Here is a 16,639-nt window from a genome sequence, read left to right as displayed (position 1 = left end):
CACTGGGGTTTAACAGGACTTGTTTACAGACTCAGGAAAACTACGACTGCATTGTCAGTTTGGAAGAAACAGTTTGGGTTTTTTTTTCTAGGACCTTTACATTCCTAGATGGCTTGCATCACGTACTGGGAATTGCATTCAAAGGCAGCTTGAATTCAGGTCAAGCTTTGCCTACTTGTAGTAGATGGATGTTCGTGATAAAAACATTTTATGTACACCATGCAGAGATTTATTGAAGTTGCTTCTACAAGCGTCTGCGGTGAATTTAGCTTGATTTTGAGCTCACTGAGAATGGCAAACTACTGCATTTATATGAAACACTGTTTTGACAGATTTCTTCAGAAGTAAAGAAGCACAAAAGGGGACATTCTCTTCTTTGAAAATAACTGGAACCACTGGCAAGAAGCAGCAACACTGTGCATCGAACAAGAAAACCATTTCCAGGTTATCAAAACATGCTGTTGAACTGAATTTTGCAGCTGCGTTTTCAAATGTACCATGGGATGCATCAAATCCAAGGATGCCTTTCCAGGTTCAAATGCTATCCAGGATGAACGGATCAGGGAAGGTAATGAAGGATGCACTGGGGAGAAATCATCGCTGATAGCGGTGAAGGTGGATGAGAAAGGTCCATCAAGCACGATAGTGCTAGACTATGCACACCGTCTCTCCCGTGAGATCGTTGATCAGGCAGTGAAACAGTGGGCAGTGACTGAAAGCAAATATAGCGACATCCCTTACATCGAAAGTGACGTGCCCTGAGCCCTGACTGGCAAGGACTGTCTTCGCAACGGGTGTCCTGTCTGTTAAGCACTTTGTAATTGGTACTAGTGCAAATAAAGTAAAATCAGCTGTGATTCCAGCATAATGCCGCTATACGAGTGTGTTTGCAAGGAGAGGCTGAAAAATTTTGCCTTTAAATCTGTATTGCTAAGATCTAATTGGATCACAGTAGAATCTATTAATCAAGCGTCATTTGTTATCAGCCGTATGTTGAGTATATTCTGTCCTTGTATGTGTTGAATGTGATCAGAAATCAGTGTTAAAAAAAAGACAAGAATGTGGCTGCCTTGCAACCATACAAGCACTGCCACAGAGGACCCAAAGATGCTTAAAGGACAAAGTGTGGATTATTTTTATGTATGGAGTAAAAAATCAGTGGCCTGTTTGTAGGTGAAAAGAGAACTCTCTATGCTTGGTAAATTTGTCTGCGTTTTGCTAAAGTGAAACCAAGGTCTACATGTAGGAAAGGTAACTGCTGTCATAAATTTTACTTTGATTCTTTGACCTGCCTAGATCTGTAAGCCACAAAATAATGAAGGCGATAGGAAGCATTTTATAAAACCAAGTAGTATTCAGGGAACCGTATGGGTTATGATACTACTCAACTTCCAGTCTGAAGCGAACCAGTGAGAAACATTACAATATTGGTAAACAGTGCATTATAATTAACAGATGCTCTGGATTCTGTAAACGCGTGAAGGCTATTCTCTAAAATCCTGCACTTAGAAAGTTTAATTACATCTGATCACTGTGTTCAGCCAAAGCTGTTTGGTTTTTTGTTGTGGTTTGGGTTTTTGCTTTGGTGTCAGGGTGCTGGCTTTTGGAGGTTTGGTTTTGGTTTGTTTTTTACTTAAACCCAGATAGGTGTGCAAAAACTACTGATGCTAACTGCTGAAATGAACCTTCAAAGGCGTAGCAATCTTTCAGGACTATGTATTTCATGGGAACTATGGCTGCATTACATGAAAATTTCACTCTGAAGTTACACCCTTGGGACAGTACGCCTTCCTGAGGTTCTGTAGGCTCACCACTTACTCGTTGGTAAAACTGTGTGCGGCGATGCAAAGCTGAGCTGCGGAAACCTACAGCCTGAGCACTGCACTGAATTAGCGAATAAGCCTTAGGCCCAAAGCTAAAGGGCTATGTTCCTTACCGATTTCATTGAGCTGCCATCCACACACTGCACCCTGCTTCTCCAGGACTTGCAGTCTGACCTGCTGTGCTCATAACTAGCATTTGAGATATAAAAAAAAAACCAGGGAGTAATTACTTAAGAGTCATCTTAAAGCTAAAATTTTCCTGACATTTTATACAAAGTGGATGCCTTGTAGAAGCTTGGTGTTTTAGCACCTGTTTGTTCAGTTTTGTTACAGCCAGTTTAAAAGATGTGTATTCTTTTCCTAAATCAAAGTGCTTTCCATTTTATGTTTTCATTTTATAGCAAAATGCTTTCCATACTGGCAAAAACTGTTACTATTTTTAAAAGGTGAACACAGTAACTGATCCAAAGCATGATTTTCAAGCCACGGTAAGCAAGCAGAAAGAGGACCATGCAAATCGTTATTTTTAGCTTATTCTCAAACGTAAGACAGTCTATGAATTGAGCTAGTTTGCAAACTTTGTGACACAAACTTAGTTATTTAAAATTCCCCTGTATTGGAGAAGTGGTTGTATCAAGGGTAAATAGCAAAAAATAGTTCTTTGTAACAAAGAACAAGACTTTCATTAATTCACACTGATCAGACCCTGCTAGTAAGACTGTTCTCAGGCTTTTGCTGAAAAAGGGGAAAAAAAATCTTCTTCTGTTGTGATGTCATCTACTTTGAAGCAATGTAGTTTTCTTTGAAGCCATACGCAAAGTGGAACTAAAGTATTCTGGACCATTTAAATTCCACTGTTAAAAGTGATGTTCCTTGAAGCTCTGAAGTGTGTAAAACATCAATTCATACCCTACCTTTGCTCCATCTAAGAAAACTCCATGCCGTATACTAGGGTGAATTAAAAGGCAAAGGCAAAACACTGATCAGATCAGTACTTATTAATTAAGACATTGCTTAACCACAGTATTAAAAAAAGATTCCTACTCTTATTATAGCTAAAATAGAGTTTTATTACAAAAAAAAAACCACCAAAGGACGTCCTTTCTGTAGCATTAGTCTTGGCTCAAGAATGTTATTATGGTCCCAAAGACCATAATAAAATAAATAAATAAAAGGGAGGGGAGGAGCCCAAACTCTATAGAAGTTATTTGCCAGATAGGTGAATAGCAGATAGAAAGCCGCACTCGCTTTAAGAGTACGTTAAGGTGTATCTGTGTTGACCCTTGTACCTTGGTGGCTGCCACGGGGAGTTGGGTGCTGCAGTGCTCGCTGTCGCAATGTCTTAAATCCTTTCTTTGGATGTCGCCTCAGCACCCGGCACTCCTCTGGAGTCAGAGTGTCACATGCACTTTTGAAAGCAGCTTCTCCATTGGCAGCCTGCCACCACACGGTCCAACAGCACGCAGAATTATAAAATAACGTTAAATAGCCTCAAGTTAAGCCATAGCATACTGATAAACTCTCAAAATTCCCCCAAAGGAGAAAGTTACCCAGGTATAATTAAATGTGCATCACAGTGAGCTTCCCTTCGGGGTACTTGCTGTGTGGGAGGGCTGAGCTGCTCGCTCAGAGAGCCACCCACAATGCAGTAGCGACTGAATCACCTGCTGCTTGTTATGTCCAAACAGTCACTTACCTGCCACCACAAAGCTTGTCTTCCCTTATTAATGCCTGAAGATTACGGCAGCTTCAATATGGCCTGAAGTGCAATTCCAGCTGGTTTACGATGCTTTCTATGACATTGGCACTTCAGGGAAAGCAGGCAGCAAATGGAAAGCATACAAGCTTGCAAATGACAGGGAGACAACTTCTCACCAGGAAAGTAATCTCTTTTACAAGAGGCTGTCCTTAATAAATAATGCACTTACCCTTAACAAAAAAAAAAAAAAAAAAGGAAGAAACTGTTCAATACTACAACCTGGTGAGAGATCAAAGGAGATCTCATTCCAGAGTTCTGCTGTATTTTTAATGGGCACAATGCATAATAAAAATAAAGACTTCTTTTCCTAAATAAAATTACATGTTTATTTATCATTAGATTACTCTAAACTGTGCTATAGTCTTATAAAGCCACTTATAGTGGCTTTCCAGCTAAGTTGCCACTGATCTCAGAATTGATTTTGTGTAATAAAGGCACTCCAGTATGGGACTGGCATACTCTGCAAAACCATTTACTTCTATTTAGGAGTTAAAAATGCATTTGCTTTGTATTTTCTCCAGGAAACATAAGTATAGTCTGAGTGGGTACTACATGACTGACTTGATATTCTAATAATGGTTCAAAACACATTAACTGCAGCACAACTTTGTAAAAGTGACGTTTCTGTAGTAAGACACATCAGTATTCCCAAATAAAACACATTACAATATATTTTTACAATATTTTTGTGGAATATACTTTCTTGTGGACCAAATAAAATTAAACTTACCATCTGCTTGTAAGACTCTTTACTTGATAAAATGCACAGATTGGACAGGGTCTTGTTACCACGAGTTTGGGATAATTCCCATTCACATAAATTTTGGAAGCAAGTAAAAACATGCAAGTCAAAGTTTATTGATTCAGAAGTATACTCTTGCTAAAATGTTTTAAGGCCTTTTCAGATGAGAAGGCATGATCCCTACTCCCTGGGGATTACTTTGTTTTTCATTAAATATAGTTCCTGAAGATTGCTCCTTTTGTACAAAAACAATGGAACGAACCAATTTTTAAAAATAAATTAAAAATAGCCATTGTTTAAACATCTAAAACATATAAAAATTTGTAAAAATAAGGGGGGAGGTTTACATTCCTTACAGAACCAGCATGAGGTAGAAATTCAAGTCATTTTCAGAAGTTACCCTCGAGATACTAATGAAATCTCTCAGCTGCTTTTGACTGTCTCATGACAAATATGTACATGGTACCATTAACCGGCAGCTTAAATTTTAACAATTTTATCTTAAAGATTCTAGTGACAAAGCAAGGTGCTGTATTTCTTGATTTTGCTCTCCATTTTCCTCACCTCTAATTCTTTGAAAGTCACTCTAGTAGTTCACCTTGATGCCTGTATTTCCTGGATTTTGTTTCCAGGCAACAGCTTCTAGGAAGAAAGGAGCCTTAAGCCAGTGTAGACCATTACTGTTGGTAATAAAAACTGCCCAATGTCGGAAACTCCGTAATGGTTCTGCTGTAGCTCTGACTTTTTGATTCCCCAGTGCTGATTACTGACTACGTTATCTGAACAAAAGTTTTCTTCCTTTAGTCTCAGTGGTTCATCTTCAGAGAACCCAAAATTTGTATTTGTGACGTGCCTATAACCATAGAAACAAGTAGGAAGAGATACTGATAGATGATTTGATTAACCATAAAAAAAGCATGCAGTCATAATGCTGAAGAGAGATTAGTAGCTATGTGTTGCATACACAATAGAAAAATTAATTTTACACCCCAGACCCCCCAAAAGATTATACTTTTATCAAGGGGCTCTGGCAAGTATTCCTAGTATCAGAACCCAGCAACCTTTAATGCATATATGACGAGGGTTTTTTGATGCACATTTAAATTTTGATCCCAACAAATACACTTTTTAGGATATGTTGTGTTATAAAAGTTTACAATCCATGTAGCAGCAGATATTTCACGTTTTCCCCTATTCATTATCTTCGGTATGTATTGCTGTGTTCCCCCTACTTTTCATGGATTTGCCACCCAACAGATGGGATATTCATCACCACAAGGAAACGGGAACCCAGGCCTGTTTGTGTAGATAAAGCTCCAGCCACCGGTAGTTTGAGGGCCAGGCTGAGCTCTGCCACTAAAATCATTAGACAATCACTAACATCACCAGGAAATGTGCTGTTCAGTGTTCAGAGGAAGGTCTGAGACAGTTATGTCTTCACCACTGTAAGATCAGGAAAAACTCGCAATTTTTGAAATCATGAAAAACTGGGTTTACAAGCAAACAGAAGTGTGCTCTAGGCTCTGGCAATATGTTGACATCTGAAACAATGTCTACATCACGTAGCAAGACTGAATACTGACCAACTGTTAAATCAGTAAAACAATTTCTTGCTCTCAGACTAATAATGCGTCAGTCTGACCTTTTATTTAAAAGACTACTTAACACCATGGATTCAGCATGTCTTGCATTTTCCTTTGTAGTTCCGACTGTTTTAAAGCTTTAAGTATATTTTATTTTCATTGTTTAAAAAAGAATCTGAGGCATAATCCCAATTTAACAGATCAGTGACAGACAAAGGTCTCCTGACTTCTTGCTTATTAGGTCATCCCTTAACTATGCTGTCTCCCCCAAAGGTTCCTCCTAAACCAAGAGCTGATGCTAAAAAAATTAAATGTTAATCGTTGTGTAAAGCAGTAAAAATAACAATTTGCCTTGAAGTAATTTTTCCCCTTATTAACCAGCATTACAGCAGCATAATAAAAGAGAATGTTCCCAAATGCAAAAAAAATAGACTTACAAAGCTCAGGCTAGCTAAGGAGTCTTGTCAAACTTCATTATAGTACTATTAACTTTTATAGCAGAGAATTAAACAGATGTATAAGATGTCAATAGGCTTGATCTTTACAACTTGAGATCGTTGTTTCCCAGTGGCTTAAAACAATCATTCACAAACTCATCGCTGACTTCTTCTAAAGCAGCTGGCTTCCATCTGGGGGATTGGTCTTTGTCAATCAGCACTGTCAGGTGGAGTATAAAAACACAAAAGTTACTTGTAAGCTTTCTCTAATTAAGATGACTTCAGATTGCATCAAGACAGACATAAACAGTGAATGCATGGGGGAGAAGAATCAATACGCTCTGAAGGAGACACGGTTGTTGTAACATAGCTATTTCTACTGTAATAAAAATTACTTAGTTGTGACCTGTCTGAAGACCTATCTGGGAGCTGCCTGGTGATACAAGGCACAGTGGATCACTTCAGAAGTATCCCAAGCTTTGAAGGAATAGACCTGAAATTAGTGCTTTCTCTTAGACCTATTGCTCTTGCCTGTCTTCTGCTTTTTCACATGAAAGCTGGGAACAGTATGCATAATGCTTCTTTTGGGCAAGGGCTTTCACATCTCTGTGCAAAATCTGACTCTTGGTAGAGTATAGGAAACGACTCAAAGTAGGTGTTAAATGCCCAAAGCTAATTTAAGCACATCATATGAACTAATAATAAAATAACTAATGAGAAAAGAGTAAAGCAGAGTATCTTTGTGTGAAAATCAAGAATGTTTATTTGTAAAAACTGACAGATACTGCAGACCTATGTAGATTTAAGTGTGAAGATTTGTATAGTCTTATTATGTATACTTTACGCTGTAGCCTGGGAAACACACATCACTGAAGATAAAATCATCAGTGAATGAATTGCATGTTAAAAGTGTAACAAGAAAATACCAATTCTCAAAAAGCGTTCCTTATGTTACAGAAATGCTGATAGCATGTCAGCAAGAACAGCTGCACAAGCAAAAAGTGGTAAGACAAGAGAGAGTTTATTTGTGTGTAAAAATGAGCAATATGAATGGAATTCCAGAGTGGCCTTCCAAGTACCTTTGTGGTTCCAAGAAAACCCACAAAGGTGCTATTCAGAATGTGAAATTTTTATGATTTAAAAAAGAACAGCTATAGCAACTGTGGCCCTCTAGGATCCACTGACCACACAACATCCCTCCTCAATACACATCCCCTTCAGATGCGTGATATCAGCACCTGATTTGAGATGCACCTGTGTCCTGGGAGACCTCCTGACCAACACAGCCCACAGCATACAGAGGAGGGCGAGCAAACATCTCCCAGGTTCCTCTGCTGAGAATAGAGTTTGTTCATTCTTTTTGATGAAGACTTCAGAGTAGGATGGTTCTAAAGGCACATGGGTGAAAGGCACTCACAGAGACTAGATATTTCAAAGACTAGTAGCTAAGGTAAGTTGTCATGTCTTTCTAAACAGATTTCATTCTTGGTGACTAAACTAGAACTATCTGGGATGAGAAATGTGCAAAGGGGTTGGATTTCAAGTTTCGTGGAAAGAATGCCCCCCTAAAGATTGTGTGCTGTTAGAAGACAGGTGTTATGGCAGTTTGTGGTAAAAAATGTGACTTGAAATCTTCTTTTTAATTTTTCCCTCTATAACCAGCACTGGGAAATGCCTGGAAAATAAATGTTGTTCAAATGACAACTGCTCTAATTAATATTTCTGTGGCTGAAGACATATAGGCATCACAGCTCTTCAGCTTGTGTCTCCAAGGAGAATTGGAGCCCTGTGCCCATTTACCTACAAATACAAGGCTAAGGACTCCTCGGATAGAAATAAACACTGATTTTGAAAAGAATCCCATTACATAGATAGAAGCTGTAATTCTACAGAGAGTAGAATCCATGTGGGCAATTATTTAAAAGACACGTGCTTAAGAGAGTGATTTTACTAGGCAATTCAACTGGGAAACTTACTTAAAAGTTATGCTCCTACAAGTTAATTTTAAATATTATGATGTGAAGCCATTGATTGGTTTGGATGAAAATACATAATTGTCCCAAATCAACTGCATTTATTCCATCGGAGCAGTACTTGTCTAATGATTTTCTTCAACTTCAGTTAAGTTTGGAGTCTGGCTAAAATAATCTTAACTGTTATCCACAAAAGACAACACTGACTAGAGGTGCTTTAAATTGGGGGGAGGGAGGAGTCCATGTGTAAATGCTACACTTTCAACTCTGAAATACCACAGTAAATGCTGATAATTCTCCACTCTATGGCACTAATGTGTAATCAAGTTAATCTTTCTGTTTGGGTCTGTGGCCAGTTTTACTCTGGTGGATAAACTGAATGATCATAATGGTCTCTCTAATTAAATCTTCAATCTTGTATGAGTTAAAACTTTTTTTTTCTAATTGTATCGTGAATATATTCCCTTTCTGCATTAACTTCTGTATATTTTGTATTTCTCTAGCTTGAGATATCAATCACTACAAGAAAGGAACAAAAATTCTGAAGACTTCTAAGGTAAGCTAAGGGAGTTCATTACAATAAAAGTAACCAAACATAGACATTGTGTTACGGGTTTGTTCTTGTGGTCTTTTACCTTTTTAAAAATAAAAAAAATAATTCTAAACTCCTCTGTTCAGTAGCAGTGACTTTACCAGACTTCAGTTAGTGTTCTATTGCTTAGTTTCATTTAGTGCAGTCAAAACACCGGTATTTCTAAGCACCTAAAATTCTGTTGGTTGCAATGAAATCTCTCTTATCTTCACTGACTGCTGGGGGTTGTGTGCCCAGCGTAAGGCTCACAGCTGCCAGCACTGCAGGAGAGAGGGCAGAAGCCATACAGAAATAACATCTTTGCAGGATCAGCAATACGTGGAAGGCCTTTACAATTCCATTTCAAGTGTACATTCCTGCACAAATAGTTAGGAGCTGAATTTAACAGATTTTTGTCCCCTCAGGCTGCTGAGATTGTAGTTTACCTGGATGTGTTTGAGCACAGACTCCAAAAATGACCACTCTTCTTATGCAATAAGAATTAAAAAGCAAAGTCCTTGGGAAATTACCCAACGCTTTGCATTTCTTAGTTTATGTATTACTCTATAAATCGAAGTGAAAAATGAGTATCTGAAGTGTTCAAAGACCACACTTACCATTATATGGGAAAAAGTTGATGGAATATGATGAAATATGATCTGTGTATTTTATGCCTTAAGGGTTTTGGCTTTTATTTAGTACATCAAATCACAAGAATCATAAATGGGCAAGACTGCAAACAGATTTTCAGTCTGGCTAAAAGAAAAATGAAATTTTGACCTCAGGTCAAAGCAGGTTTAAAAAGCTTTTAAAAAAACTACTTCCCTAGAATGCCTATTAAAATTACGATAAAAGCTGTTATTAAAACCTGACCAATGGCCATTGCTGCTGAAAAACAATCTTCAAAAACTAAAATCTGATTATTCTATCTTAACTTTACTTTGTGGTAGATCCTCTTGTGGTAGATGGGGTCAACAGCTGGCTCTTAAATGCTTGGAATGTAATGTTTTAATAAAGAAAAAACTAATACTTAGCATTTTTATCATTTTCATTTTTATTCACTATGGTTGACCCAGTGAAGTACTTAATAATCTTACTTCCTAGTAAAAAGGATGCTCAGCACATTGTAGGATAATGATTTTTATGAGGTTAGACCCAACTAGAAATGATTTTGAGTCAGATTCTGCGCCACTCTTAAACAAGAAAAACAATTTTAAGAAGGCAAATCTGAGAACAAGATATATGCAGTAAGCAGAGTGCAAAAGTGCTTCAAGGACAAATTAGTATTCTTAGCAATCCCCTCAGTGCAGCTGGATCTCTGGTGGTGGGGTTTTTTTTTTCTTCCCCTGATGTAGTTAAGCCTTTGCTATGTTATCTTGTGTAAAAGAGAAGGTTCCCAACTGCTGTTCTTGCAGCTTTTTTCTTTACAAGCAGTTTGTACAATTTACTGGCCATACTGACAAATGATTTGCTTTTGTGTTTTACTGCATCCCCAGATGGTTTAATGATCTTGTGCATTACGAGTGAGAATTTGGTTTGTTGTTCATCTTCAAAGATATCTTAATAAGTATATTCCTAGGATATGATTCCTAAATCACCATATAAACTGCTGAACAGATACCTTTGTCCCCATTACACATTGAAAACCAGGTACGTCTCAACATGTGTGGTAAACTCTTCAAACGAGTCTCCTAATACGTGCTAAAGATTAATGAATTAAAATCAGAAACTTTTTCCATGCTGTATAAACAAACTTTGCATTTCTCACCCCAGGCTATCTTTAATACATTATTACTAATAGTGAATGCTCAAACAAATATCCACTACTCAAGTGGATTTTAGACTACTTTATAAAGACAGATATAAAAAAAAAATGAGGAGGAGGTGATGATATATAATATACTCAAGTATGTAAATGTGTGAATTACAAGACAGGTTCCCTCAACCCCAAAGTGTTATTCATACAAATGTTTTGTATTGTAAGCTCCTCGGAAAAGGAAATGGCTCTGCTTTGTTTCATCTTGTGCTGAATAGTACATAAATAATTACTGCAGTTTCTAACAGATGTGACATTGGGTTTGACAAACTGCATAGTGAATCAGCAGTAGAATCAAGGACAGAATCTAAGTCTGTCCCCTAGATGAACTTGCTGAGCTGCTGCTCCACTTTTACCACTGCCTATTTTGACCAACGCCTTAAAATGCTGAATTATTTAACGTTAAGTTTACATATATAGTTTTTTGATAGTAAGACACCTCCATATAGAGATATTTTGGACATGGGTGAAAGTACTGTCTGTTCTAACAGTTTTCTATGCAAATAGTTGGTCTTGACTTTGAGTTTTAAACCATGTTTCAGCTGGCTGAACCAGCTATGAGGCAACACTAAGTCTGGGCACACAAATGATACGCGTAGCTACTCACTAGTATCTGCATTAAATATATTTTGAACTTTCCCAATGAACTGGTGAAACCTTTTCATGGTGCTGTGCTACCAGGTGGATAAATAACATTAGGTAACTGAGACTACACAAAGGAAACAACATGGCTTTTACACTTTGGAACAAATAATAAATTTTGGGAATATAAGAGTCCAATAAGCAAACCCTGTAGCAAGCTGGGAAGCTTCTCTGGGCTTTTGCTGCATGTACTTTCCTTAACCTCCAGAGAAGCAATACAACAGTGCGTTTGCATATTACTAAGTTTGAGAAGTATTTCTGGTGTGCATGCTTACCTGCTCGAACCCCTTCATAGAAGTCGTGGCCTCTCTGAAAGACAAAAAAAACCCAAGCTGTAACATGATGGATTCTATTTATCCCATCTTTCCCTATTCCACTTCTGCTTGAAATGTAAATTCTCAAGATTCTGTTAAATCCCACTTGTATTGTCCTCATCTAGTCCTACTTTCTCTTTAATAAGTAAAGAGCTCTATATCCTCTTGCTTGAATGCAGCCACAACTCTAAAAATCAGTCTGTTGAACTGTAGTTGATCAGCCAACTTCCAACTACCTCGCTAGCAATGGAGCAACAATACTAGTTCCAGGAAAGATATGGCAAAGATACTGTCAGGCACTACAACATATCAGAATTAAATACATTTTCACTCTTTTTTTAATTATCACAAATCATTTAATTGGATACATAAGAATCTTCTTTTAAAATGTGAAAAAACTAATAAGGGTGCCATGGGGAAGCTTTGAGGAATTTGTTTAGATAATTCAGTTAGCAACTCTGTTCTACTGAAAGGATTGCTTCCTCATGTTCTCCAAGTACTCAGCCCTTACTACAAATAGTACTAAAATCTCTTGTTTTCTTTAAGTTTATTACAGCGCTCCTGAAAGACAGTGATATATTATTCCCATCCTGTTGATGGGAACTGAGGCATTGAAAGCTAAGTAATTTAAACAGGAAATCTGTTCAAGAAGACCAGAGTTTTAAAATTATGGTCCAAATACAAAACTTTCTATATTGCAACATTATCATGTTTTTCCTGACAGAAGTCCTCTATCATTCCCATCTGACCATCATTAATGTAGTCTTCTTTAGAGTTGCATATAAATACGTGTAGCTGGAAAAAAAAAAAGTGACAGCCTAACAAACACAAAGAAGATACTAGGGGGGAAAAAAAACCCCAGACCTATAAATTTTGAGCCCTTGATGTAATCTATATAAAACTTAAGTGGCTGACAGACTTGCTACCCCTCCATGGCTGGAAAGAGACAAAAAGGCTGCTTGCTTACCATGCACGCTTGGCTCAGTCTGTATTCCATTGTGAGTACGTCTTGTAAGCTCATGGAAGCTCCCTCTCTGAGCTGTCTGAGAGTCATCTTTAAGGATGTAGGTGACATCTTATTAATAGTCTGAGGAAGACATTAACAATTGTTGTTACTCTCTTCAATTTAGACACATTTGTAAGTCTGTCTCTTTTGCATTTCAAACTTTAGAGTAAATGATGGCACTCTTCTCCCTTAGCTCACTTCTGTGATACCTATTCCTTCTGCTCCCTCCCACCATGCTGTCATACTAAATGAACTTACTTGCATAAGCTTACTTGCACAAAAGCAAGATCTCTGGGAAGTATGCCATCACGTGTGGAAAGCCTAGGTCACATCACTTATTATCAAATTACCACAAGCCAGAGAATCTAACGCAGCTTGAAAGCCATTTCCAAAGAGATTCTTTTGAGAAGTGAAGGCGAGTCTTACAAGCAATTATAATCCCTTTTTAAATATATAGTCTGAATTGCTCTTAGATGTTACTGATATTGTAGCTGATATTAATATTGTGCAGCATTTACATTTTATTTGGTACATCAGAGTAGTGAGGTAATAATAGTGAGATTAGCCACAAAATTTAAGTAGTTGCTTTGTGATCATCTGCAAAAGCTAGACTATATACTAAGAAGAAAATTGTGGAAGGAAAAAAGTACTAAAAGAAATCAAACATAAAGGTGTATTTGTCCAGGCTTCTTGTCTGGGATCAACAGATACTGCAGTAATTTAGCCCTACATTGCTCTGCTGATGGGAAGCCTGGAGGTCTTGCCTTCTTTTGACAGAGCTACAGGCTATAAATATTATGCAACAAACAGGATCTGTTTAAGGCACACAAACAAATGCTGTAAATCTGGCTCTCATGATTATCCTTCAATTAACAGCATGCCAGTAAACAGTAGGGGGAGGTGGGGAGAAAGACAAAAACCTAGTTAAGAAAACAGAACTGAGCTTTAAAGCTTTCAGGGTTGTGGGGGAAAGGAGTTAAATCTTATTGTTGTTGATCTTTGTTTGCTTACTGTAAACAAGACTCTTCTTCCCCTGTAAACCTAACTAAAAGCTCTGTATTATTCACACTACAATAGATATTTCCTGTTAATTAGGACACTTTTACCACTACTGAAAAGCAGCAGATGGTAAGATTTGCCTCTTTACATTATTTTCATTGCAGACATTAGACTCCTTACTCACAGACTGAAATGGCAGGTTTCCAGTCATAAACATTAACATTTTTTCTGGCTCCCAATTACGCTTCATCCCTCTCCAGACACCAGCTGATACAGCAGTGACCCATTTTGCCTAGTTAAGCTGGAAAACATGCAATTGCTATAGAAGCAGGAGGCTGTGCAATTGTACCTTAAAAGCACTGGTTCTGTCATTCTATTATTCGCATGTTGACCGCTCGCTTGAGAGAGAATCTGGTTTAGAAAGAACTAATGCTGGCTCAAACTGTCAGCATTTCCCGAGTTCCTCTCTAACACCAAGCTACCTTTCAGCAGATAAAGAAACCAGCTATACCTCTAATTACATCACTATCTAGGTCTCGGATGGATAGCAATTCTTAACTGGACCCCTTATTTCCCATAATGTGCTCTTGCTGGCTTTACCTTTGTACTGGACCTTTTCTCCTTTGAGTTTTACATTTTGTCATCTAGATCAGAAAGTATTTGCTCAGACCAGGTTAAACCAGATGATTCCCTAGGTGAAAGGGTAACGGCAAGTTCTTTCTGGTGAAAGAAAGCACTGAAATGGGGAAGAACTGAAAACAGCACTTAACTAGTCTAGTGCAATCAGCAGCTGCCTTAGCATGGCATATCAATGAGGCTGAAGGTGGAGGAGGGACTGCCATAAATGAAGCTGAAGGAAGAGGAACAAGGAAAGAAAATGGGTAGGTGTAATTGCAGAAAAATGAGTCATAGGGGTATCTATAAATAAATTCTCTGTACAAAGTGGAGGAGGGGATCGGTGCTAGGGAACAAGCCTGAAAAAGAGAGAGGATAGGCTGAAGCGGGGAGCACTAAAATGCAAAGAAGTCTGCATAGAAGTATTTGACATCTATTCCAGTATCTTTGAGACCATCTTGATTTCAGCATAATGATCCTGAAAGCTACAAGCTGAATTTGCAATAGACCCAAATTCCAATAAGATACCATCGGAAGGTGAGTGAATTCAGTGCTACTGACTCAGTGGAGTCCCTTACAAGAGGAACAGCTGGAATAGTGGCTGCCTCTTGTCTCCAAGGCCCATAAAGTTTCTGACCTGAGCCGCTTAGGGTCCTTGCGGGAGGCTTTCTTTAAGCTGAAACAAACAAATGAAAAAAAACCTTCCCGGAGGTCTGGTGTATGAATTCCCTTGCAATAGATGAAGACACCCATCTCTTACTTTCTGAGATACCAAAGCATTTGTTCGTCTGCAGAAAACAATGGTTCTGGATGAGCTTTGGCAAAATATGAGCATCTAGCTAAAGCATCACAGAAAAGCTGCGTAAGGACAGATATATCACTCTCTTACTGGTCTGTTAACAAGGAGTTTCTGCATCCCAGCCTGACCAGTAGGTCTGGACAAGGTGTCTTCTAATTCTTAGCCTCTGCAGTATCCTTCGCAATACACTGGAATTCATTCAGTAACAATGAAGGCTAGTAAATCATGGAGTATTAGTGCTCAGAAGGTGTACTGTCCTGCCAAAAAAAGCTGTAAGAAAGCATCGTGTGAAAGCCAAGTCAAACATCGCATGCTTTTCAGGTTTTGACCCCACATGCTTACTTCATCCAATTAGAAGTGGTACTTCTGTCACTCAGATTAAAGATTTTTGGCTCATGTAAATCCTGAACACAAGGTAATGCTATAAAGTAAAAGGCTTTAAAAATATTTTACTATGAGTTCAAAAGGTGTGTTAGTACTCTAGCTTTCTACCTATTTGTAACTGGATTCAAAATGTGATTTAAATCATAAAGTCATTTTCAAGCAGAATTTTAACAACTTTACATTCCTCTTATTCATGCAAACCACTTTAGTATCAGATATGTGAAAGCCTGTTAAGCAGGCATGTTTTGAAAGTAAAAAGCAGAAGTACTGCAGATTGAACAGAACAGGATACCTAGGATAGCACGACTCACAGCATACTTGGATTACAGCAGAACTAGTAGTTCCATTTTATTAACACTAAAAGGTGTTTGTACATCCAAGATGTGCCTCCAAATTAGGGTATTTGTATTAGACTTTCAGTTACGACTGATTCCGTAAACTTACTAATATGTATAATAATAAATATACAGGGAAACAAAGAAAATAAGCATACACAGTGCTGTTACTGAATCTTTCTAGTTTCTGTATTTATCATTTGAATGTGCTGTCCTGTACCTGGACACTGAAGTGAAACCTTGATTTCACAGTGTGACAGGAAACATGTAGGGACATACTCTTGGTACTGTGACGCTACTGGTGAGGAAAATGACTTGCTTCATACAAGTCAGCAAAGTGCTATCAAGGATAATGTCTGATAATCTCAGACTGTCATAATTTTGCTATGTGTTCCCTGCTCTAACACAGGGCTCTTTGAACTCTGCTCCTCTGAGCAATGTGACAGCAGGCCAGTGCTTTGTCTGTAGGTGTCATAAATTGCTCAACTGCCAGGGTGCAAGCTACCATTCTTCCTCTAGCTATAATTAAGTTTAATTACAATTCTGCTTCCCTAGTAAAACAAAACCTCCAGTTCAACTGGCATTTCCTGGAAAAAGTGAGATTTATACCTGAATCCCTTTTTAACTCCCCCTTCCCCTCAACGCATTTTCGTTCTTTGGCTTTACATATCTTTCACAGAAGAAATCAAGTATCTGATCCTACGAGTTTACTTAATCCTACTGCTTTGCACAGAAGGTGTGCTGTTAAAAACTTGTCTGAACCTTATGTACTTGTTCCCACTAATAAGACTTGAACCTGCTAGAAAATTTTGGTGGTGTGTTTTTCCCACAAATTTCTGTG

At 38.0% G+C, this 16,639-nt stretch overlaps 2 protein-coding genes across 3 annotated transcripts in view; one reads left to right on the top strand and one right to left on the bottom strand.

Moving 5' to 3' along the window:
- Window positions 1-498: 498 nt before the first annotated feature.
- On the top strand, window positions 499-762 carry C3H2orf88 (chromosome 3 C2orf88 homolog). The gene has a single exon (XM_074145423.1). It carries the CDS (start codon window positions 499-501, stop codon window positions 760-762), a length of 264 nt encoding a protein of 87 aa, XP_074001524.1.
- Window positions 763-3,889: 3,127 nt separating this feature from the next.
- Window positions 3,890-16,639, bottom strand: part of HIBCH (3-hydroxyisobutyryl-CoA hydrolase) — a 46,412-nt gene continuing 33,662 nt past the window's right edge. For both annotated transcript variants that reach the window (XM_074145422.1, XM_074145421.1), the window contains 3 exons: window positions 12,628-12,747; window positions 11,622-11,655; window positions 3,890-6,564 (listed from right to left, as the gene is read on the bottom strand). In XM_074145422.1, the coding sequence (XP_074001523.1) occupies window positions 6,449-6,564; window positions 11,622-11,655; window positions 12,628-12,747 (270 nt within the window). In that variant the 3' untranslated portion in view covers window positions 3,890-6,448. The remainder of the gene's footprint in view (window positions 6,565-11,621; window positions 11,656-12,627; window positions 12,748-16,639) is intronic.

This window comes from Numenius arquata, chromosome 3 (genome assembly GCF_964106895.1).
Source record: "Numenius arquata chromosome 3, bNumArq3.hap1.1, whole genome shotgun sequence".
Taxonomy (NCBI): Eukaryota; Metazoa; Chordata; class Aves; order Charadriiformes; family Scolopacidae; genus Numenius; species Numenius arquata.
The sequence above is the reverse complement of the archived record's forward strand: the minus strand, read 5'-3'. Positions and strand labels throughout refer to the sequence as shown.

What these genes read in the sequence shown, in the direction of transcription:
- C3H2orf88 (XM_074145423.1), top strand. Translation starts at nt 499, where the DNA reads ATGGGATGCATCAAATCCAAGGATGCCTTTCCAGGTTCAAATGCTATC.